The sequence below is a fragment of the Notothenia rossii genome, assembly GCF_949606895.1.
Source record: "Notothenia rossii genome assembly, chromosome: 8".
Lineage (NCBI taxonomy): Eukaryota > Metazoa > Chordata > Actinopteri > Perciformes > Nototheniidae > Notothenia > Notothenia rossii.
In genome coordinates this window covers 83,554,500-83,579,866 of record NC_136906.1, presented here as the reverse complement: position 1 = coordinate 83,579,866, position 25,367 = coordinate 83,554,500, and the positions used below count along the sequence as shown (strand labels likewise).

Genomic DNA, 25,367 nt, shown 5'->3' with positions numbered 1-25,367 from the left:
GGAGGTAAGAGACACGCAGGGTAACGGACACGCAGGGTTACCCCCACGCAGCCCACGCAACACGGAGAAGGCAGGGGAGTCTGGTACCCGGAGGCGCATGGCCGCAACACCGCACTGGAGTCAGGGTTTCGAGTTTTTCGAGCCAGGTCCCAGTGAACGCAAGACTCCAGCAGGAGCCTCCAGCAGACCCCCCCCGACGTTTCCCCCGTCCCTCCCGGCCATCAGAGTCGAACCCGCAGTTCGGAGGAACCGACCGCCAGAGCACCGGCACGAGGCCGGGCCGGCGGAGGCCCTCCGATGGCGGGTCGCGTTTGCCATTCGATCAGTGAGAAATCAGAAGAGGAAGGGGGAAGAAAAAAGACTAACTTGTCTTTTTGGAGAACCATCAAAAATGGGTGAAAATGAAAAAATGTATCCGAGAATAGTGCCCCATAAGGCGGGTAAAGTCCCCTGTCAACTCCCCTCACCTTCCTCCACACTCTGAAAAAGTCAGAGTTATTTTTTGGAGAACCATCAAAAAGGGCTAAAAGTGTTGAAATGTATCCGGGAATAGTGCCCCATAAGGCGGGTAAAGTCCCCTGTCAACTCCCCTCACCTTCCTCCACACTCTGAAAAAGTCAGAGTTATTTTTTGGAGAACCATCAAAAAGGGCTAAAAGTGTTGAAATGTATCCGGGAATAGTGCCCCATAAGGCGGATAAAGTCCCCTGTCAACTCCCCTCACCTTCCTCCACACTCTGAAAAAGTCAGAGTTATTTTTTGGAGAACCATCAAAAAGGGCTAAAAGTGTTGAAATGTATCCGAAAATAGTGCCTCATGAGGCGGATTGAGTCCCCTGTCAACTCCCCTTACCTTCCTCCAGAGCCCAGTTCAAAAACTTTAAGTTTGGTAAGAACCATGCTGGGGGGTCTCCAGGCAACAAAATGTATCCGAGCCAAAGTGCACATACAGCGGATGAATTCCTCCATGAAGTTACACAGCCGTTTTTTTTCTGAGTCCTCTCAAAAACCGGGTTTCCGATTTCGTGCAGAAGGTAGCTTGTAAAACATGAACGGTTTTTTACAACGGAGGAGGGGAAGTCTGGATTCCCCTCTCCGTTGTACCTTGCAACGGGGTAGGGGAAAAGTGTTCGGCGCTTCGTCCCGAAGCGCCGAACACTTTTCCCCTTCTCCAATTTTTCAGATCCCCTCTCCCATGTAATTTTAAAAGTTCAGTTTTTGATTATTTTAACATATAATTGACCGTTTTCTTTCATTTTTTTTTCATTCCACGGGTGGGGGCCTATGGCAGGCTGCCTATGAGCTCCCAAATTTGGCCCGGATCATCCGGGATTTGTGGGATAAGCTCCATAAACTGACAAAGTCATCCAAATATGTCGCTTTTATCGCCCAAAGATATATCATGCAAATACATTAAAATAGTAAAAGGTACAATTGTGCTCGGCATTAACCGGAATTTGATTTATATAGCCCCCAAAAAATAATTAAAAATCATTTTCGTGGGGAAAAGTGTTAAAACGCCTGATTAAAGCATTTGCGGGACCCCAGCGAGCTCCAGACTATGTGCATTGTGTCGGGGACCCTGGAGAATGATAAAACACATCATTTAAATGCCAAAAACACCATTAAAAGTCACTTTTAGGGGCAAAAAACAGCCTCTGTCCACTTCGTTAACAAAGTGATGGGGAAAAGGACCAAATCGTGATTAAAGCATTTTGCGGGACCCCAGCGAGCTCCAGACTAGTTTCATTGTGTCGGGGACCCTGGATAATGATAAAACACATCATTTAAATGCCAAAAACACCATTAAAAGTCACTTTTAGGGGCAAAAAACAGCCTCTGTCCACTTCGTTAACAAAGTGATGGGGAAAAGGACAAAATCGTGATTAAAGCATTTTACGGGACCCCAGCGAGCTCCAGACTAGTTTCATTGTGTCGGGGACCCTGGAGAAATATAAAACCCATCATTTAAATACAAAAAACACCATTAAAAGTCACTTTTAGGGGCAAAAAACAGCCTCTGTCCACTTCGTTAACAAACTGATAGGCAAATGGACAGAAGGGGGAACACGGCCCAGCCGCTGCTCCGCTGCTCCAGACTATGTGCATTGTGTCGGGGAGCCAGGTCAAACCCCTCCATGCACACCGCCAGAACCAGAACCTCACGACCCTGGTGACCTTAAAGGTGTTTGTCTTTGTTTGTTTTTGTACTCCACATAGACAGGCAGGTGTTCAGCACCGCGGGCCCGCTGCTGCTGCTGCTGCTGCTGGAAGGTGGAACACTTTGAGTCTTTTTATTTTCTCTTTTCTCCCTGCTCCTGCACACACCTTTTGTTCCCCTCCTCTGCCTTACACATCCTCCCACGCTCGAGCACTCCTCACTCGGACTAAACCCCTCCATGCACACCGCCAGAACCAGAACCTCACGACCCTGGTGACCTTAAAGGTGTTTGTCTTTGTTTGTTTTTGTATTCCACATAGACAGGCTGGGGTTCAGCACCACGCACAGAGCCTACCCGCTACCTCCAGGGCGCATCACCACATTTTACAAGCCAGGAAAGGTGCATGGATCCTGGGTAAACATTGATTAAGTGTTTTTAAATGTGTGGAACAGTGTTTTGTCACTTTCAAAACTCTCCTGTCATTGACCGGAGAATTTGGGTCGATTTTGTATTCAATCTGGCCATTAATATTCCAGTGAGACGAAGTACGTACATTGACCGGAGTGATCCCATGTTAATGTTGTCCAAATACCGGAACATTCCCTAACCCCAACCCCAACCCCAACCCCAACCCTAACCCCAACCCCAACCCCAACCCTAACCCTAACCCCAACCCCAACCCTAACCCTAACCCTAACCCGGACCCCAACTGTCAACTCATTCCATTTGTCTCCACCTTTTCCCACACCATCACAGGATTCCACCGGACAGTTAAACATAACTTCTCTCTCCTCCAGTCACAACCATTCTTCTCCAACCACAGGGTCATTTCAGCCTACAGGAAAAATCCAAGCCTACACGACATACTCATACATTCCAAATTTAGCAGCAACAGAGCCTTACCACCTTCACAACATAGTCACCATTACATCAACAGAAAATACATACATAACCAATACAGTGGAGCAGCCTTCCCTGCCCTTGGTTCATTTTCCCTTAATCACAGCAACATAGTCTACATTATCACATGCAACACCTGTAAAAAACACTACATAGGCGAAACAAAACACACCATACTCATCCGTCTCAAACAGCATCTGTACAACATTGGGGAAGGTCGACTCCCAACCCCCCTGGTCACCCATTTCCAACAACACCCGCCAGACCAACTCATCATCTCGGGCCTGGAAACCAACGACCGGTGGACCGTCGGGCAGAGGAAGAGGGCGGAAACATCTTGGATCCAGAAACTCGGGACAACCATACCCAGGGGACTCAACGACAGCTAGCTCTATCTCCTCTGGATCCTCCCTCTCCTCTGCCCTACGGTCCCAGGGATGATCTGTACTGCTCCTCCTCCTCCTTGGTCCATACACTAACAGGATAACACACCCACAACACCCATCCACAGACCCCTAGGCCAGTGCTAACAATTCCCATACCGGAATCCATAACACTACCCCTAACCCAAACCTAACCCCTAACCCTAACCCTAACCCTAACCCCTAACCCTCTGGTGGCTCTTACAAAAACCTAACCCTAACCCTAACCCTATGCCTAATCCTAAAATGACCACTAATCCCAACCACTCGGGCTCTTTGCCTAAACCTAAACCACATTCTCTCCCCACTTTTTCATCCTGACCTTTTGTTCAACCCTGCTCTGGGCGAGGCCCTTTTGGATGTAACGTAAGGAAACGGGCCATAAACAGATACGGCCAAAGCGGCAAGGGGAAGGCATTCGTTGGTAACCACCCTCTAACCTCCCTGTGTCTGTCCTTCAAGCTTAATTACTCTGTCTACTACACCTTTACACACTTATGACCCAGTCATGATGCTAAGCTAGGGCATGAGCCGACACGTCTCTAGTGCGCGTGCCTTTCCTTGGATCTCTGTATAACCATGAAGTCGTCGGGCGACATGGGGAGATCTGGTGGCTCTTACAAAAACCTAACCCCTAACCCCTAACCCTAACCCGCCAGAACCAGAACCTCACGACCCTGGTGACCTTAAAGGTGTTTGTCTTTGTTTGTTTTTGTATTCCACATAGACAGGCTGGGGTTCAGCACCACGCGCAGAGCCTACCCGCTACCTCCAGGGCGCATCACCACATTTTACAAGCCAGGAAAGGTGCATGGATCCTGGGTAAACATTGATTAAGTGTTTTTAAATGTGTGGAACAGTGTTTTGTCACTTTCAAAACTCTCCTGTCATTGACCGGAGAATTTGGGTCGATGTTGTATTCAATCTGGCCATTAATATTCCAGTGAGACGAAGTACGTACATTGACCGGAGTGATCCCATGTTAATTTTGTCCAAATACCGGAACATTCCCTAACCATACCAAGTTTGTTATCCCTGTGATGTTTTAAATATTTGACATTGTCCAATGTCTCAATCTTCACACCAACACATCATGGCGTATATAGCAATGCTTATCAGCTCCCTCTGTCAATGTATTGTGAAGATATGCGCTTGTCAAGTTGTAATGGAGATGATCTCTCGGCTGTAGATCACGGTCTCCATTACGTATTATATAGCTTCACTATTAGTGTAGCATATTGATTTGTTCCACAATAAAATATTGCACAGGAAGCATTTCATTTACAAAAAATGACAAGAGCTTGTGTTGCGTTCAAACCCGTTTATTGAATGGTTGACATCAGTATGAGAAACATATATTAATCCTTAATGTCGGAGGGCTGGATTGGCACGCCAACCTAAGGGGGGTGAAAAAAGCGTGATTAGCGATTCTAGTAATTTATAAGCTGTTTAGACAAAGCAATACACATTTGTTATATATTTGTCATATCATCCCTGCAGTACTTATCATAACTCACCTCCCTGTTCTCCTGTCATAGGTCCCAGGTTCCGTCACCGTAAAGACTCCCCAGGGAAACAGCGAGACCTGTTTTATCATTCCGGGTGGGGTTATTGAGCAGGATGGAGGAAGGGGTGTTTTTTTATTGTGTACATTGATGTTTGTTTGACATATTTTTTCTTTCATAAATTAATTAGGTATTATTGAATTCTCAGCAGGAAACCGATGGACTGTCCACTAAAAGTAAGGAATGAGTCCTTACCCCAAGTGAAGGAGTTCAAGTATCTCTGGGTCTTGATGGGCTTCGAGCAGGACCACGGCAACAGGCCTAGTCACGGTTCATGATACAGAACAATCCTGTAATACTGCAAACCTGCAAGAGGAGGGACACAAAAACTCCGGGGAGCGATGCCCCGGGGGTTGAGTTAGTGATATGTATTAATGAATGTATAGAGGAAGTCTAAGTGTAGACCACCCTGGCTTATTTGGAGTGCCCTCAGGGGCAAAAGTAAAGGTAACTTTCTGTCTGTCCATTTGGTCACCCGTGTCTCCAATGTAAAGTCCTAAGATTGTACATTTGGACAATTAAAGTCCCTAACGGGGAGTAAGTGATATGCATTAATGAATGTATACATAGAGAGAAAGTCCAAGCCTAAAAGAGCATAAACAAGGGACTGGTCCAAGGTCAGCCCGAGCTAAAGCTGCAAAGAGGACAGAGACCAGCGTTAATACAAGTTGAACACTGTGCACTAACAGAGGATTCCACATCAAACCAGCGCCAAAACTGCCTTCACCACCTCAGACCACCAAAATCACCACGTTGACCACCTCAGCGGTCGTTTGAGGTGGTGAACGTGGTGGTTTTGGCGGTCTGAGGTGTGGTGAACGTGGTTGATTTGGCGGTCTGAGGTGGTGAAGGCAGTTTTGGCGCCGATTTGATGTAGAAACCTCTGTTAATACAAGTTGAACACCGTGCACCGTTCTGGTCCGTCCCCTTGCAGCTTTAGCTCTGGCTGACGTTGGACCAGCCTCTAGTTTATGCTCCTATAGGCTTAGGCTTCCTCTCTATGTATACATTCATTAATGTGTATCACTAACTCAGCATTAGGGACTTGAGTTTTCCAAATGTACAATCCTAGGACTTTACATCGGAGACGCGGGTTCCCAAATGGACAGACAGAAAAGTACCCTCACTTTTGCCCCTGAGTGCACTAAAAAATAAGCCAGGATGCTACACCGCCAACCCTACCGCGTTCAGCACCTCAAACGACCGCCAAAGAAAACGCGTTCAGCACCTCAAACGACCGCCAACACCACCACGTTCACCACCTCAAACGACCGCCAAAGAAAACGCGTTCGCCACCTCAAACGACCGCCAAAACAACGGTGTTCTCCACCTCAAACGACCGCCAAAACTACCACGTTCACAAACAACCCCATAACAACCACGTTCAATGCTTCAAACAATGCGTTCAAATCAATCAAACATCAACTTTTTGCAGAGAAAAAACACACTGCAATTCCTGCAAAGACAATACAAATGACAAAGTTGACTTACATGAAAATGAAGGATCCATGATGATGTCAGACAGTTTCCCTGTCACTCCAAAGACGTTACGATGGGCTTCGAGATGGACCAGGGCAGCAGGCTCTGTCACGGTTCATGATCCAAACCCATCCTGTAATACTGCAAACCTGCAAGAGGAGGGACAGAAAAACTCCGGGGAGCGATGCCCCGGGGCTTGAGTTAGTGATATGTATTAATGAATGTATAGAGGAAGTCTAAGTGTAGACCACCCTGGCTCTAGTTTATGCTCCTATAGGCTTAGGCTTCCTCTCTATGTATACATTCATTAATGTGTACCACTAACTCAGCATTAGGGACTTGAAATTTCCAAATGTACAATCCTAGGACTTTACATCGGAGATGCGAGTTCCCAAATAGACAGACAGAAAAGTACCCTCAATTTTGCCCCTGAGTGCACTAAAAATAAGCCAGGATGCTACACTGCCAACACTACCGCGTTCAGCACCTCAAACGACCGCCAACACCACCACGTTCACCATCTCAAACGACCGCCAAAGAAAACGCGTTCGCCACCTCAAACGACTGTAAACACAACCGCCTTCGCCACCTCAAACGACCGCCAAAGAAAACGCGTTCGCCACCTCAAACGACCGCCAAAACAACGGTGTTCTCCACCTCAAACGACCGCCAAAACTACCACGTTCACAAACAACCCCATAACAACCACGTTCAATGCTTCAAACAATGCGTTCAAATCAATCAAACATCAACTTTTTGCAGAGAAAAAACACACTGCAATTCCTGCAAAGACAATACAAATGACAAAGTTGACTTACATGAAAATGAAGGATCCATGATGATGTCAGACAGTTTCCCTGTCACTCCAAAGACGTTACGATGGGCTTCGAGATGGACCAGGGCAACAGGCTCTGTCACGGTTCATGATCCAAACCCATCCTGTAATACTGCAAACCTGCAAGAGAAGGGACACAAAAACTCCGGGGAGCGATGCCCCGGGGGTTGAGTTAGTGATATGTATTAATGAATGTATAGAGGAAGTCTAAGTGCAGACCACCCTGGCTTATTTGGAGTGCCCTCAGGGGCAAAAGTAAAGGTAACTTTCTGTCTGTCCATTTGGTCACCCGTGTCTCCAATGTAAAGTCCTAAGATTGTACATTTGGAAAATTAAAGTCCCTAACGGGGAGTAAGTGATATGCATTCATGAATGTATACATAGAGAGGAAGTCCAAGCCTATAAGAGCATAAACAAGGGACTGGTTCAAGGTCAGCCCGAGCTAAAACTGCAAAGAGGACAGAGACCAGCGTTAATACAAGTTGAACACTGTGCACTAACAGAGGATTCCACATCAAACCAGCGCCAAAACTGCCTTCACCACCTCAGACCACCCAAATCACCACGTTGACCACCTCAGCGGTCGTTTGAGGTGGTGAACGTGGTGGTTTTGGCGGTCTGAGGTGTGGTGAACGTGGTTGATTTGGCGGTCTGAGGTGGTGAAGGCAGTTTTGGCGCCGATTTGATGTAGAAACCTCTGTTAATACAAGTTGAACACCGTGCACCGTGCTGGTCCGTCCCCTTGCAGCTTTAGCTCTGGCTGACGTTGGACCAGCCTCTAGTTTATGCTCCTATAGGCTTAGGCTTCCTCTCTATGTATACATTCATTAATGTGTATCACTAACTCAGCATTAGGGACTTGAGTTTTCCAAATGTACAATCCTAGGACTTTACATCGGAGACGCGGGTTCCCAAATGGACAGACAGAAAAGTACCCTCACTTTTGCCCCTGACTGCACTAAAAATAAGAAAGGATGCTACACTGCCAACACTACCGCGTTCAGCACCTCAAACGACCGCCAAAGAAAACGCGTTCAGCACCTCAAACGACCGCCAACACCACCACGTTCACCACCTCAAACGACCGCCAAAGAAAACGCGTTCACCACCTCAAACGACCGCCAAAACAACGGTATTCTCCACCTCAAACGACCGTAAACACAACCGCCTTCACCACCTCAAACGACAGCCAAAACTACCACGTTCACAAACAACCCCATAACAACCACGTTCAATGCTTCAAACAATGCGTTCAAATCAATCAAACATCAACTTTTTGCAGAGAAAAAACACACTGCAATTCCTCTAAAGACAATACAAATGACAAAGTTGACTTACATGAAAATGAAGGATCCATGATGATGTCAGACAGTTTCCCTGTCACTCCAAAGACGTTACGATGGGCTTCGAGATGGACCACGTCAACAGGCTCTGTCACGGTTCATGATCCAAACCCATCCTGTAATACTGCAAACCTGCAAGAGAAGGGACACAAAAACTCCGGGGAGCGATGCCCCGGGGGTTGAGTTAGTGATATGTATTAATGAATGTATAGAGGAAGTCTAAGTGCAGACCACCCTGGCTTATTTGGAGTGCCCTCAGGGGCAAAAGTAAAGGTAACTTTCTGTCTCTCCATTTGGTCACCCGTGTCTCCAATGTAAAGTCCTAAGATTGTACATTTGGAAAATTAAAGTCCCTAACGGGGAGTAAGTGATATGCATTAATGAATGTATACATAGAGAGGAAGTCCAAGCCTATAAGAGCATAAACAAGGGACTGGTCCAAGGTCAGCCCGAGCTAAAGCTGCAAAGAGGACAGAGACCAGCGTTAATACAAGTTGAACACTGTGCACTAACAGAGGATTCCACATCAAACCAGTGCCAAAACTGCCTTCACCACCTCAGACCACCAAAATCACCACGTTGACCACCTCAGCGGTCGTTTGAGGTGGTGAACGCGGTGGTTTTGGCGGTCTGAGGTGTGGTGAACGTGGTTGATTTGGCGGTCTGAGGTGGTGAAGGAAGTTTTGGCGCCGATTTGATGTAGAAACCTCTGTTAATACAAGTTGAACACCGTGCACCGTGCTGGTCCGTCCCCTTGCAGCTTTAGCTCGGGCTGACGTTGGACCAGCCTCTAGTTTATGCTCCTATAGGCTTAGGCTTCCTCTCTATGTATACATTCATTAATGTGTATCACTAACTCAGCATTAGGGACTTGAGTTTTCCAAATGTACAATCCTAGGACTTTACATCGGAGACGTGGGTTCCCAAATGGACAGACAGAAAAGTACCCTCACTTTTGCCCCTGAGTGCACTAAAAATAAGCCAGGATGCTACACCGCCAACACTACCGCGTTCACAAACAACCCCATAACAACCACGTTCAATGCTTCAAACAATGCGTTCAAATCAATCAAACATCAAACTTTGCAGAGAAAAAACACACTGCAATTCCTGCAAAGACAATACAAATGACAAAGTTGACTTACATGAAAATGAAGGATCCATGATGATGTCAGACAGTTTCCCTGTCACTCCAAAGACGTTACGATGGGCTTCGAGATGGACCACGTCAACAGGCTCTGTCACGGTTCATGATCCAAACCCATCCTGTAATACTGCAAACCTGCAAGAGAAGGGACACAAAAACTCCGGGGAGCGATGCCCCGGGGGTTGAGTTAGTGATATGTATTAATGAATGTATAGAGGAAGTCTAAGTGCAGACCACCCTGGCTTATTTGGAGTGCCCTCAGGGGCAAAAGTAAAGGTAACTTTCTGTCTCTCCATTTGGTCACCCGTGTCTCCAATGTAAAGTCCTAAGATTGTACATTTGGAAAATTAAAGTCCCTAACGGGGAGTAAGTGATATGCATTAATGAATGTATACATAGAGAGGAAGTCCAAGCCTATAAGAGCATAAACAAGGGACTGGTCCAAGGTCAGCCCGAGCTAAAGCTGCAAAGAGGGCAGAGACCAGCGTTAATACAAGTTGAACACTGTGCACTAACAGAGGATTCCACATCAAACCAGTGCCAAAACTGCCTTCACCACCTCAGACCACCAAAATCACCACGTTGACCACCTCAGCGGTCGTTTGAGGTGGTGAACGCGGTGGTTTTGGCGGTCTGAGGTGTGGTGAACGTGGTTGATTTGGCGGTCTGAGGTGGTGAAGGAAGTTTTGGCGCCGATTTGATGTAGAAACCTCTGTTAATACAAGTTGAACACCGTGCACCGTGCTGGTCCGTGCCCTTGCAGCTTTAGCGCTGGCTGACGTTGGATCAGCCTCTAGTTTATGCTCCTATAGGCTTAGGCTTCCTCTCTATGTATACATTCATTAATGTGTATCACTAACTCAGCATTAGGGACTTGAGTTTTCCAAATGTACAATCCTAGGACTTTACATCGGAGACGCGGGTTCCCAAATGGACAGACAGAAAAGTACCCTCACTTTTGCCCCTGAGTGCACTAAAAATAAGCCAGGATGCTAAACCGCCAACCCTACTGCGTTCAGCACCTCAAACGACCGCCAACACCACCACGTTCACCACCTCAAACGACCGCCAAAGAAAACGCGTTCAGCACCTCAAACGACCGCCAACACCACCACGTTCACCACCTCAAACGACCGCCAAAGAAAACGCGTTCACCACCTCAAACGACCGTAAACACAACCGCCTTCACCACCTCAAACGACAGCCAAAACTACCACGTTCACAAACAACCCCATAACAACCACGTTCAATGCTTCAAACAATGCGTTCAAATCAATCAAACATCAAACTTTGCAGAGAAAAAACACACTGCAATTCCTGCAAAGACAATACAAATGACAAAGTTGACTTACATGAAAATGAAGGATCCATGATGATGTCAGACAGTTTCCCTGTCACTCCAAAGACGTTACGATGGGCTTCGAGATGGACCACGTCAACAGGCTCTGTCACGGTTCATGATCCAGACCCATCCTTTGATACTGCAGACCTGCAAGAGAAGGGACACAAAAACTGTGGGAGCGATGCCCCGGGGGTTGCGTTAGTGATATGCATTAATGATTGTATACAGATAGAGGAAGTCCAAGTGTATTGTAAATGGCTACTGCCTGAGATCGAATGCTGTGGTTGTATTAAATATGCCAACTGCTAGGACTGTCTTAGGGAATACAGCTTTTAGATGCGCAGCTCCGCTTGGAACAGTTTGCAAAAGGAAAGGAAGTTGAGCAGTTTGGTTCCATTACATGTTTTTAAAGCAAGGATAGATGCTATCCAATCGGAAACTGTTGGTATCTGTAAATGCTACTAGCTATAGAAACTGTAGTCAATGTAAATATGCCATATGATGTCCTCTTTGTTTTTCTGTCATGTTTGTATTCATGTTGGAACCCACTTGCAGCAGGTCACCATTGAAAAAGAGGTCAATGATCTCAATGGGTTTTCACCTGAATAAATAAAAGGTTTTGAATTGAATTGTCGACCACCATAAACTAGGGGCTGGTCCAAGGTCAACCCGAGATATTCCAAAGAGTACATAGACCAGCGTTAATACAAGTTGAACCCCATGCCCAAACAACCGAGGTTTCCACAACAAACAAGCATCCAAACAATCACATTCAGCACCTCAAAAACAACCGTGCTCGTAGAACGCTTTGAATTAGTGACGTTTTATGGCACTGTTTTATGCTCACCTGCTCACCGGCTCACCTGCTCACCGGCCCGCTGCTCGGTCTAAAGGAAGTGGCGTCTCAGTGTTCGCATTTAAATAGGGAGCATGTAATCAACGCTCACAAGTAACAGCTGACAAACAGATCACAACAAATGGGCAACAGCTGACAACATGCCTTTATTTATAATGTGATATCTAAAAATGAGTCAGCAGATTTAAAACATAGATATTTAAACTACATTTAGGCTGGACAGTGTTCCGGTTATACGGGGATAAAAATGAATGTTGTCCAAATTAAATTAAATGCATTGATTGATTGATTGATTGATTCACCAACAGACTGAAGGGCTGCAGTAAACCAGCAGTAAAACATGATCAAATACGAGTCATTAAAACTTTTATATCAAAAGTGAGCCTATTAAGGTTTGAAGGAATTAAACCGCTTTAATTTTGTTTTTGTTTTTGTTTTTATTATTATCTTTATTAATATCGAGCATTAGGGACCATGATAAACTCAGAGTCTTATATCAGCTTTAATGGTTTAATTGAAAATATATTTGAATGTATATTTAAAAAAACAGCAAAGTGGTACACACACACACACACACACACTCCAATATATACAGTATTTATACGTTTGTATAACTCCTGTCTCTTTACGTGGTGTTGAAACTGTTAGAGACCATCAGACTGTGTGTGAGTGTGAGTGTGTGTGTGTGTGAGAGAAACATGTACAAATACATGATAAACACACACACATATTTAGGTATACAGTAAATGTATATGTGTGCGTTTATTTGTAATCATCTGTGGGAGGGGGCTTGTGGCCGGTGGGGGGGGGGGGCAGAGAGACAAAGACTGCAGCTGTCCGGGGGGGGGCCCTCTTTCTTCCTGTGGGGCAGGGGGGGAGGATTAACCGGCTGATCTGCGACACGCGATACATCTCTCTCTCTCTCTCTCTCTCACACTCCATCGCGATGGTAAATACACATATACATGATACATTATATACACACTGCACACTATATATATACCATTATTCACATTATACACACACATCCATAATACACAAGCTACACAGAATAGAAAACCACAATACATTTTTAATACACGCGCACACACACACACACGCACACACACACACAAATTGCTTGTTGTACTGTGACTTCATGGACACACTGATCAGGGATTATATACATCGTTTTTTAAAATATTTATTTTTCATTATTTTATTATTTTTGGGGGTTTTATGAATTTCACTTATTTGTATCTATAAGTATTGCATCATTATGCATTTAAGTATTATTCTGGTTTTCCTTCAGTAGTCAGGTTAGGATCCTCCATCTGTTGATAAACTGTTCAGACAGAATATAGGCGAGTAAATAATGTACTAATATACAGTATCAAAGTATACACTATATATATATATATATATATATATATTGTGTATATGTTGTAAATACATAAAATATAAACACAACTTTAGTTTTTGCTCCCATTGTTCATCATATTTCTAATAAGACCTTTTCTATGAAAAAAAAGACAATTTTCTCTTGAATGTTAGACTATTATTACCAATATCACTCCTATTACTGTTATCACTACTATTATTACCAATATCACTCCTATTACTGTTATCACTACTATTATTACTAACCCTCACAAATTGGGTTCAATCCATGTTTTAATAACCCACCTCACAGCTGAGCTTTAAGCTGTCTTGAAAACAGACATTGGTTACTCGGGTTGGTGGAGGGGGGGGGGGTCAGTGTCTGATGTGACCACCACTGGCCTCACGCAGCGCAACACGTCTCCTTCACAGAGAGTAGATCAGGTCTGTGGTCTGTTGGATGCGGAGAGTCTGGATGTGGAGAGGCTGGATGTGGAGAGGCTGGATGTGGGGTCCTCGTCTGGTGTGGGGCTCCTGGTATGCGGTTCTGAGGCCGGGTGGATGTGCCAGATTCTCTGAGACGCCTGTGGAGAAATTATCATTAAATGCACAGCTCTGGAGGACATTCAGTCAGAATTTGTGAACAATATTTGAGAGAAAACGGTCTTTTGTGTTCATAGAAAAAGTCTTAGATCTTTGATTTCAGCTCATGGACAATGGGAGCAAAAACAAAAGTGTTCCTTTTATATTTATTCATAGTATGATATGTATCTGGTTCATATATATATATTTATATATATATATATATATACACAGTAGAGATATATGATGTGTATCTGGTTCATATATATATATATACACACACAGTAGAGATATATGATCTGTATCTGGTAAATATATATATACACATATATATACACAAATATATATATATTTACAGTACAGATGCTTCCTTTCTCCAGAACTCCATGAACCTCCCTCCTGATAAAGTGCGTCTGCTACGGTCCTACGACAGCGACAAGAAGTGGGAGCTGATCTGTGACCAGGTGAGAGGAGAACCCTTTAGAACCACTAACACTACACACACCTGCAGAGCTCTGTGTGTGTGTGTGTGTGTGTGTGTGTGTGTGTGTGTGTGTGTGTGTGTGTGTGTGTGTGTGTGTGTGTGTGTGTGTGTGTGTGTGTGTGTGTGTGTGTGTGTGTGTGTGTGTGTGTGTGTGTGTGTGTGTGTGTGTGTGTGTGTGTGGCGGGGCCACCCTGGAGTGAGAGTGTCTGGTGATAATGGCCGAAACACTCGATGATCTCTGGGTCCATCACTGAGGATGTGTTCAAAACAACAATTATAAAGGACTATTTTGTTCCCCAAAAACCTCTATTTTTGAGAACAAACAGCTACTGACTACCTGTCACTGTGGCTCCCTTGCCTCTTCCTCCAAGCACATTATACTCTCTCTGCTGGTTGATGGAGGACAAATCATGGCAACTGGATCTTCAGATAATCCTGATGTTTTTATATTATTCATATGTAACAAAACAGATCAGTTTAATCAATGGTTTGGTTTCTCTCTGACTAAAAGACAATCTGTCTTTCAATTTAAACTACTAAATACTACCAATAATGTACTCTTCTCCTTTACAAGTCTAACCTTAAAAAACTCCCGTCTTTCAGTGTTTATTTTAATCCCTCTTGTATTTTTAACAATTGTTCTATTCTACTGAGCAGATCAGGGGAAAAAGGTGTACTCGCACTACCCTCTGTCGCCACTAGATGGAAGCAGGAGTGGATGGCTGACTGAAACTAGAGGTATGCGAACCACTCCACACCATTAATTGGGGGGATTGCAACTTGCAGATAAACACAATTTTCGGGTCATTTTACTCAAAAAATAATACTCCTTTTGATTCATTTATGGATCGGGCACCTGACCTTAATCTGGCCTCTAAACTTAACCAGTCAGGCTTAGATGCCTAATCCTAAATTCAGTTCCATATCCATTTTTTTATGGACCATATTTCCCTCAGTTTGATCACTAATCCTAACCACTCTGGCTTTTTGCCTAATTCTAAAATACTTCTCCATAAAAGGCTATTTGAATTTCAATTCCAACAATTAAAATGTACTTATGGTACACTCTTATCTTTAGTCCCAAACTCTACATTTAACTAGTCGGGCTTAGATGCCTAATCCTACATTCAATATCCATTAATTTATGGACCATCTTTCCCTCAGTTTGACCACTAATCCTAACCACTCTGGCTCTTTGCCTAAAATCTAAATCACATTATCTCCCCACTTTTTCATTCTGACCTTTCTTTCCAAACCCCTTTTCGGATCGAACCTCCTTGGGGCTGACGAATGGAAACGGGCCATAAACAGATACAGCCATTGCGGCAAGGGGAGGTGTCCGCCGTAACCACAGCTAGCCTCCTTGTCTCTGTCTTTCAAACTTAAATTACTCTGTCTATCTTACACCCTTCATATTTATGACTCAGTCATGATGCTAAGTCATGACGTGTCAGCATGAGCTGACACGTCATGTAGTGCGCGTGCCTTTCCTTGGATCTCTGTACAACCATGAAGTCGTTGGGCAACATGGGGAGATCCGGTGGCCCTTACAAAAACCTAACCCAGCCGGAGCCTGGAGAAACGGGGGACTTGCTCCGAACCTTAGTATGATTGACTGAATCGCTCGTTTTCTTTCCCACCACTTATCAATTAATTGGTTTTGATTAGATGGGAGTAGTGATTTACTATCATGAAGCCCTTATCAAAATATTCCTGATATCTTTAGATGATATCTTAATTTATTTACTTATGAGTGTACCATTTTAACTTTGCCCTTAAATCAATTTCTTTATATACACATATATATCTATAGGTATAATCTTTACTAGTTTATCTTCCGTTCTGAGAAAATCCTAGAAATACACTTCTCCTGCCTCTTCCTCATTCTATTATTATATATGATTACAATTACTCAAACTCAAAAACAGTCCACCTCTTTATCTCTACTATAACCCCAACCTTTCCCCTCTCGGGCCCCCCTGGGGTTTCGTTAGAGGGTAACAGGTTCACAGAGACGGGCTATTTTGTCCAGGGGAGTGTTACAATGTATTCACTGCGTACCTCCTTACCTCTGAATTTCTCTAACCACCGTCCTAGTAGGGATGCACCTCTTTCTCTCCCTCTGTCTCTGTCCTCACCCTATTTCTAAAATTAGAGCCATTAATAGGTCGGTCACTTGACCCTTAATTTAACCATTGGATTAAATCCTTTTAGAACCTCCTTACTTATACTTCAAAAATAAAATCATCATTTAATAGATTTACACTTAAAACCTTAGTCGGACCGCGAAACTTTGTGGTTAGACTAAAAGTAGAAGAGGTCAACTGACCAATTCTACTGAGTGAAGGCGATGTCCGCTTATATTCACTCTTAAAATATTAGAGTTTTTGAGAACACAATAGAAGTATAACCTGTACTAGAAGTTTTTTTAATGTTCACGGTTTGATCTTTAGAATATTTATTTATTTTCTTAAATACATACCAATTTAACTTTGCTCTTATAAATACATTTCGGTTGGAATGAGTTAAAAAATAAAATATTTTTTTTAAATAAAATCTAATAACGGATTTATAATTATTTTTTAATTATAATGCACTGTCTTTACGGGCATTTAGTATGTTTTAATTTGTTTGCAGTTCATGGAGTAACCACTATGAGTGCTAATGGTCATGTTACCTTTAATTCCGCCGTTTTTAGCGTCAATTCCGGTTTGCGGCACCATTCTATCTTCAATTTAGATTTAGAGTTAAACACTATTGCTGTGTGTGTGTGTGTGTGTGTGTGTGTGTGTGTGTGTGTGTGTGTGTGTGTGTGTGTGTGTGTGTGTGTGTGTGTGTGTGAGATTACATTTGTTTTCACTAACCTCAGACGAGCACGGTGGACTCATCCTCGTGGCCGGGGGACGATGCTGAACTGGTAGCTACGAGCCAGGCTGTGGAAGAAGGCAAGTGAGACACAGTTAATGTATGAAGGAAAACATGTTCAAAAATAATAATCCTAATTCAAATGTGCTTTGTTTGGTACATGTTTAGATATGATCAAGAAAAGGCCCAAAGCAACTGCTTACCGACCTGGAGGCACTGTCGGGCCCGAAGCTGCTGCTCTCCTTCCTGATGTGTCTGTCCAGCCTGAAACTGCTGCCGCCGCCCGGCCTGCTATTGCTGCCAGCCCGGCCTGCTGCTCAATACTGTGGGGTGAAGTGTCTTGCCCAGGGAGGGAGACACAACGACATGCTGACTGCAGTGGGGTTTGAACCTGTGCTCCCCTGATCCCAACGCGCTGCACCACAGCCTCTCTGTACATAATTGTACACATAATCTGATTTGTATCCACTTGAGCTTTTTTTACCTGTGTTTATGTTGTTGCCCTCCTTTATACTGAATCAATGAAGGTGAATGGTTGCTCAGTCAAAACAAAGTAAACAAACAAACATATATTTTGTTATATTGTGATTATAATTATTGATGTATTGGATTGTTCTTCTTAATTTGTGTTATAGTTTTCAAAATAATGTTATATTTAATACTTATACTCATGTTTTTTAGTTATTAAATTTGTATTTACATATATAAATATATATATTTGCTATTATTCAGCGTGTTTGAGTTGTTGTGTGGTTGAATGTATATGGATGTTCCTCTACCACCACCAACTGGACACAAAAATGTACTTGCCTGCTTCACATTGTGTCACTCTCATTACTGCCTGAAGCTTGCCCTGGACTAGCTTCAAATTGACCGTGTCATGCATGATATTAAAGGGGGGACTCTCCCTTTAATATCAGAATGTTGTTACATGTATTCATATCATAAACCGCTTGGTATGTGTGAGCTGTAGAACTGTATAACTGTAGACTGCAGACTGCCCTCTTTCAACTAAGCAGCTTCCCACCTGACAAACACAGGCTGTCCTCTGAAAAGTCCACCTGGAGTGTGGTGATTTAGCTATTTCTTTTAAAGTGACAGATGGAATGAGTTGAAATCACAGACAAATATCTTTGTGAGAAAAAAGAGCATTAATTGAACATAAATAAAGGAACAGTAACAAATAAAGTTGAACTATTTACAATAATATAACAAATAATAACAATAATAAACAGTAAAAACACACAAGAATAAAATACACAGCAAACAAATTCAAATATATACAAAGTACCCAGAACCCACTAGTCATGGTCTGGGTTAAAGAACCTCCTGAACTTAGTGTGCAAATCGCACTTCAGTTGGTCTGAGCGGCGCCTCTTACTCAGGGCAGACTTTATCCTCTCCCCCAGGTACGCCTGGAGACATGCTGTATCTTTTGGCCTCCACCCGGGAAGCCAGATGCCCTTTGCCTCCCCATCAATGGCTATGACCTCCGCCTTGAGGTTCAGGTCCTTGGTGTCTGAGAAGGAACATTTACATTAGTACATGCATCAGATGTCATTCCCTTGCCAATAAGCAGGTGCACATTTGTGTTTGTTAGTTACCTTTTATTTGCAGGACGTCCAGCTTCCAGAGGAAGAAAGCCCGCTGGAGAGAGGAGAGTTTTTCCTATGGCGTAATGTTCTCAGAATAGTGAGGGCGAAGTACTTCAGCCAGGTCTGCATCCAGCTCTTCTAGGCTCTTGGCCTCTGTCCTCTGGACCCTGGGCGATGGCGTCTGTGAACCTGGGCTGGTACTCACGGCCTGCGGTGATGCAGGTGATGGAGGTGACGGAGGTGGTGCTGCGGCTCCTGCAGGCGGTGGCGTTTGTGAACCTGGCTCTTCTTGCCGCTGATCTGGAAGTGGGACAGAGACATGATTTATTGCACTTAAAAATCATTCTGAAAACCACAGTGAATAATAATAATAATAATAATAATAATAATAATGACAAAAACACTATTTTAAAATGTTCCACTGAAAAGTGAAGAGAGAAAAAAACGGGTTGAACATGCCTGCCTCTGGCTGGGTCGCTGGGGGTCCTTGGGGGATCAGGGTGTGGAATAAATCGAGCCGGGCAGAGAGACTGTCCCCGAGGTCCCTGAATCTCTGACCCAGGGTTGCCTCTCTCCCTGCCAGATACACCCCCAGCTCTTCCTGAACCTGGCTCCACCTCTCCCCGAACCTCACATCTATCTGCTGGGTCATCTGTTCTTGCAGGTCCTGGAGCTCCCTCTTCCACTCCTGGCTGATGCTGGATATAAGGGACCTCATCTGCCCCACCTCGTCCTGGAACACCTGCATAAATACCTGCTGGGTAACGTCTCTGCGCTCTTGAACATCCAGGGCCGAGCAGTCTGAGCCAGCAACTGAATGCTGGGCATCGTTCATCTCAAATATATCGGTGCTATCGTCGTCCCCGGAAGGATCCAGAAGGCTGTGCTCCATTCTGTCATTTCACAAATAAGCAGAGATTTCAGTGTTTGAGTGATTTGAATGATCTGTGAGCTGAGCATGGTAAAGTTTCCTCACCTTTTGCTTGTCGAAGTGCACCGGAATGCAGCTGTATGGCTCGTGTCTCACTTCTGTCCGGCTGCCCTCCCTATGGACTGTATAGAAACAGAGAAAAGTTGGGTCTCCAAAAACGTCTCCAAGCTCTGTGTGTCACCAAAGGCAGAGACAAATCATTGTATTCTCCTCACTCCTCACCTGCTGCCTTTACAGGACTGTCTCAGAAAATTAGAATATTGTGATAAAGTTCTTTATTTTCTGTAATGCAATTAAAAAAACAAAAATGTCATACATTCTGGATTCATTACAAATCAACTGAAATATTGCAAGCCTTTTATTATTTTAATATTGCTGATTATGGCATACAGCTTAAGAAAACTCAAAAATCCTATCTCAAAAAATTAGAATAGTTCCTCAGACCAAGTAAAAAAAAAAGATTTATAACAGCAAAACACAATCAAACATTTGAAAATGTCCATTAATGCACTCAGTACTTGGTTGGGAATCCTTTTGCACGGATTACTGCATCAATGCGGCGTGGCATGGAGGCAATCAGCCTGTGGCATTGCTGAGGTGTTATGGATGCCCAGGATGCTTCAATAGCGGCCTTTAGCTCATTAGCATTGTTGGGTCTGGTGTCTTTCAGCTTCTTCTTCACAATACCCCACATATTCTCTATGGGGTTCAGGTCAGGGGAATTTGCAGGCCAATCGAGGACAGTAATGCCATGGTCAGTACACCAGTTACTGGTGGTTTTGGCACTGTGGGCAGGTGCCAGATCATGCTGGAAAATGAATTCCTCATCTCCATAGAGCTTTTCAGCAGACGGAAGCATGTAGTGCTCTAAAATCTCTTGGTACACAGCTGCATTTACTCTGGGCTTGATGAAACACAGTGGACCAACACCAGCAGCTGACATGGCTCCCCAAACCATCGCTGACTGTGGGAACTTCACACTGGATTTCAAGCAACTTGGATTTTGCTCCTCTCCAGCCTTTCTCCAGACTCTGGCGCCTTGACTTCCAAATGAAATACAAAACTTGCTTTCGTCTGAAAAGAGGACTTTGGACCACTGTGCAACTGTCCAGTGCTTCTTTTCCTTAGCCCAAGTCAGACGCCTCTTCCGTTGTCTTGAGTTCAGAAGTGGCTTGACCATGGGAATACGGCTATTGTAGCCCATTTCCCGGACACGTCTGTGAACAGTGACTTTTGATACCTGGACTCCAGCTTCAGTCCACTGTCTTTGAAGCTCCCCCAAATTCTGGAAGCGACTCTTCTTCACAATGCTGTTAAGGCTGCGGTCATCTCTCTTGGTTGTGCAGCGTTTCCTGCCACATTTCCCCCTTCCAACAGACTTTTTGTGGATGTGCTTTGAAACTGCACTCTGTGAACAGCTTGCTCTTTGAGACATTTCTTTTTGTGTCTTACCCTCCTGATGGAGGGTGTCAATGACGGTCCTCTAGACAGCAGTCAGATCAGCAGTCTTCCCCATACTTGTGATTTAGTTTACTGAACCAAGCTGAGTGTTTTTCAAGGCTCAGGAAACCCTTGCAGGTGTTTCGAGTTAATTAGACGATTCAAGTGATTCGTTGAACACCCTACTAGTATACTTTTTCATGATATTCTAATATTTAGAGATATGATTTTTGAGTTTTCTTAAGCTGTATGCCATAATCAGCAATATTAAAATAATAAAAGGCTTGCAATATTTCAGTTGATTTGTAATGAATCCAGAATGTATGACATTTTTTTTTTTTTTTTTAAATTGCATTACAGAAAATAAAGAACTTTATCACAATATTCTAATTTTCTGAGACAGTCCTGTATATCGTCCAAGCACAAATACATGTCCCCAAAAGCCAATTGCTAAGTCATGACATCTCTGGGTTAGGGTTTGGGGTTAGCCTAACCCTAACCCCCAGCCAGTGTTGTTGTTCTTCCCCTATGTTCCACTGTCTTTATTTATTAATAAAGACCTGCTCTCTCAGTCTTTTCAATTCACCTTAGTCCTGCCCTACAAGTAGATGAAACGCAGTGAGAATTCTGCATGTGTGACTTGTTGTTGAATTGATGTGATTATTTATTTCTAGCATACAATGGACGAGCCATTAGAGACGGGATAAACATGAAACAAAATGACCACCAATACCAGGTATTTTAACTGATTACCATAACTTAGACTGATATCATTCATTACATGTTACTTGTAAAAGATCCTCTGCCTCCATGACAGTTTTAGGTTCAGTCATTTTTATTGAGAGTTGCTTTTAAAAAATGGTATTCAACTCCTTTGATCAGATTGCGTCCACGTTAATCCATAATGCTGCTCTCCGCAGCGTGCGTAAAACTGGCCTGCACAGACGTCCTTATTCCTTTGATGAAGCGTTTAATCATTCTAGCCATAACATTTGACTCGTTTGGCTCATATGTTCATTTGCGTCTGCATTCATTAATTAAATCACAACAAGCATGACTCATTCATGTTTTCCTCTTTTACTCACGAGTCCCACGCGCACTGCCTCGCGTACAAACATTTCCAAAACGAGGCCGGCGTCTGTCCTCCTCTCTTTTGTGTTTCCACGCGACTCACGGAGGTTTCAATAAGGAAATCTTTGTATCCCTCTTTGCAGCGGGCCATCCACAGAAAAGGGGTTTCCAAAAAATAGTATCCATTAATGAGGCAGGTTTTTTACTATAAAGCGGCCAAAATCATAAAAATATAAGAAAGAAATATAACTCAAAGCAAAGTGCCGCTGAGGCACCCGTCAGCGAATCTTACGCATTGGTAAAAATCAAGGTCCGAGCAAAAGTCGTTTTCGTGCAATTTATTATTTACACATCAAGCCTTTTCTTCCTTCTTACCCGATGGTAAAAAACAATAGGCCTACCGGGTGCGCCGCGCACCACCACCTGTTTCCCATATGTATAATGAGCCGGTCTCCCCTCCCCCGGTGCCCAAAGGCTGCCTTTACAAAAACAGAGGCACAGTACAACTTATTTGATAAACTTAAATAAGAATTAAAAGGAAGATTTACTTTAAAAAAAAAAAAGAACAATAAAATAAATCGATAACTATTAACTTAAGCCCCAAGCCTGTTTTTCAGGTTTCAGGCTCGAAAATGACATTCCCAGAACAAATGACCATATCTTCCCTTCTAAAAGGGTTAAATTAATCATCTTTTTTCTGAAAGTAATGATAAACCTGTGAGTTGGATGTAGAAAAGTCAGAATCAATATAGATGTTTTTTATTTTAAAGAAAACTCAGATTGAACATGGTAAAAAACTGTAAATTATAGTGTCCGTCCAAAATATATGTTGTACTTATAGTGAAAACTAACCTTGGATGATGGGTTACTAGACTAAAAGCTTTAGGAATCCAAAATACAACAGATAATAAGTACCCTGTATCAAGATTGTAACTCTTCTGGGGCCATTTGGGTGGATTTTCCATATCTGGCCCCCCTTCTTCGATTTTGACATATGACATCTCTTCCTGATCGTTAGAGCCAATAGAATCGAAGGGAAATCGTCCCGCACACACTCATCTTAAAAAAAAAAGATGGCCAAACCCTGCTCTACTATTTTAAAAACGGAATTGCAGTTTTATTACTTATAGATTATCAGAACATTTCAAAGGGGACACAGCCACATTGGATATTAACCTCTGGATTAACTTCATCATCGTTATCGTTTTAATGCCATTGAAGACCAGTTTCGACCAGACAAAGGTAAGCCATAGGGTTGTGGGCTACCTAGCGCCACTTGTTTTGATTTACGTTTTTGTTGATAACGTCGCGAGTTTGTATCTTTCAGTGTCGAGGTGGGCACCGTTAGATTCTGTGTCTTTATGATCATAAACGATGTGTTGGATGTGCTGCTAGGATAAGTAATAAGGGAGCTAGGAGTGATTTTCGGTGCAGTAATAGGTTAGCATTTTTCGCTCGGGCTAATTCAGAGGCTCACTGTTAGCATTGTGTGTTTTGTTTTTTAAAGAAAATGAAAAAGATCAGTTAAATTAGTTTTTTCCCCGTTATATGAATATCAAATATTCAAAGTTTATTAAATATTAAGGTTCCTTAGACGTTTTTTCCTGCAAATGACGCGATTTCGGCCCCGGAACCGGGTCCATGGGGCTTAAGAGGTTTTAAATAATATAAGCTCCTAGACATGGCTTCATCATTATTTGTTAGACGCTTTTATCCAAAGCGACTTACGTGCTCAATACTCTGGGCAACCCCCACAGGAGCAATTTGGGGTGAAGTGTCTTGCCCAGGGACACAACGACATGCTGACTGCCGAAAATAATGTGTATGACGCTGCTGCTGGATATCTCAACTCAGCATTTAATATTTACGAGTTGATTTACATTTTATATTAGCATGTTATTTGAATGTATAAATTCAAAAATATAGGGACAATATATTAGCCAATCACTTCAATATGTACAGTAACTAAAGCCGTCAGATACATTTGGCATAGTGCAAAGTAATGCTTAAAAGTCATGCCATCTCAGGCCAGGGAAGCTTGGGGCTACAGATGACCCTGACCAGACCAGGCTGGGGAGATTTCTGGGGTATGAAGTGTTTTGACACATGACTGTAAATGGTCCGCCCCTCTTGGGGCTTGAATGTCCACAAAAACAAGCCCGGCTAGGGATATAATAAAATGGGGGTCTGCTGAAGAGCCATCATTTCGATATGGCTGCGATGGAGACGAGCGCGCCTGAGAGGTAATAAGTAGCCTTTGTATTTATACTAAATAATATATCTCTCTCTATGTCTCTCTTTCATTCCCTCTCTCATTCCCTCTCTGTTCACAGGGCAATGGAGAGAAGGGTTGCGTTCTGCCTGCTCTGCAACACCCCTCAGCTTTCAATCGGAACTCACCTGCACAAGGTGTGCATGAAAGAACACACCCCGGAGCAGCGAGAGATGGAGGAAGTGAGGGCCAAGACTTCCCAGAAGCACTTCAACAGAGAGGGCAGGGTGTGGAAGTTCTCTGAGCTGGAGACGTTCTGTAAAGACGCTGCATCCTGTGTCGCCAACGCCTTGAGAGTCGGGGGTTGTTAGTGGCTGACAGTCCTCCGAGCTACCAGCACATTGAACCATCAAAGGGGTATGAATATTCAGTGTTTCCCCTACCATTGTCTTGGCCAGCGGAGCCCCGCGCCCCCCCTGCTGCAGCAGAGGATGACATGGACTTTTTCAAGTCTAGACTGGTGGTCGGCCATTCCCTTCCTAAAGCTGCCGTCACCTCACTACGCAGCTACTGCGTGGCCATCATGCTTTTGCGGCATAGAATAGCTGCAAACGCGGTAGTGAAATTTGAGGTAAATCCTCCTGACTGCAGCCTTCCACATGAATAAATATACTACATACACACTGTACTCAGACTGAACTGTGTGTGTGTGTGTGTGTGTGTGTGTGTGTGTGTGTGTGTGAGATAAAATAAAATATTGGAAGAAATTGAACTGTCTT

The 25,367-nt window shown here is 43.6% G+C and overlaps 1 protein-coding gene and 2 long non-coding RNA genes across 8 annotated transcripts; 1 reads left to right on the top strand and 2 right to left on the bottom strand.

The window, feature by feature from the left end:
* Nucleotides 1-4,790: 4,790 nt before the first annotated feature.
* Nucleotides 4,791-6,917, bottom strand: LOC307016125. 2 transcript variants are annotated; one of them, XR_013801771.1, is made up of 4 exons: nucleotides 6,539-6,917; nucleotides 5,243-5,376; nucleotides 5,000-5,067; nucleotides 4,791-4,879 (listed from the first exon to the last, which is right to left on the bottom strand). It is a non-coding gene; the product is annotated as an uncharacterized lncRNA (long non-coding RNA). The 2 variants fall into 2 exon arrangements; XR_013801772.1 differs by lacking the exon at nucleotides 6,539-6,917 and having other exon boundaries at nucleotides 5,243-5,555.
* Nucleotides 6,918-17,236: 10,319 nt separating this feature from the next.
* Nucleotides 17,237-18,066, top strand: LOC307017149. The gene is made up of 2 exons (XR_013802038.1): nucleotides 17,237-17,419; nucleotides 17,508-18,066. It is a non-coding gene; the product is annotated as an uncharacterized lncRNA (long non-coding RNA).
* Nucleotides 17,632-22,796, bottom strand: LOC307017148 (uncharacterized protein). Of its 5 annotated transcripts, none has more exons than XM_079646692.1 (5): nucleotides 22,094-22,795; nucleotides 19,394-19,987; nucleotides 18,944-19,234; nucleotides 18,721-18,858; nucleotides 17,632-17,770 (listed from the first exon to the last, which is right to left on the bottom strand). In XM_079646692.1, the coding sequence occupies exons 2-3, from the start codon at nucleotides 19,824-19,826 to the stop codon at nucleotides 19,008-19,010; spliced, it is 660 nt and encodes a 219-aa protein (XP_079502818.1). In that variant the 5' UTR covers nucleotides 19,827-19,987; nucleotides 22,094-22,795; the 3' UTR covers nucleotides 17,632-17,770; nucleotides 18,721-18,858; nucleotides 18,944-19,007. The 5 variants fall into 5 exon arrangements, with proteins under 5 accessions (XP_079502818.1, XP_079502817.1, XP_079502819.1 ...); XM_079646691.1 differs by lacking the exon at nucleotides 17,632-17,770 and having other exon boundaries at nucleotides 18,468-18,858; nucleotides 19,394-19,827; nucleotides 19,911-19,987; nucleotides 22,391-22,795; XM_079646693.1 differs by lacking the exon at nucleotides 17,632-17,770 and having other exon boundaries at nucleotides 18,468-18,858; nucleotides 19,394-19,827; nucleotides 22,094-22,796.
* Nucleotides 22,797-25,367: the final 2,571 nt, after the last annotated feature.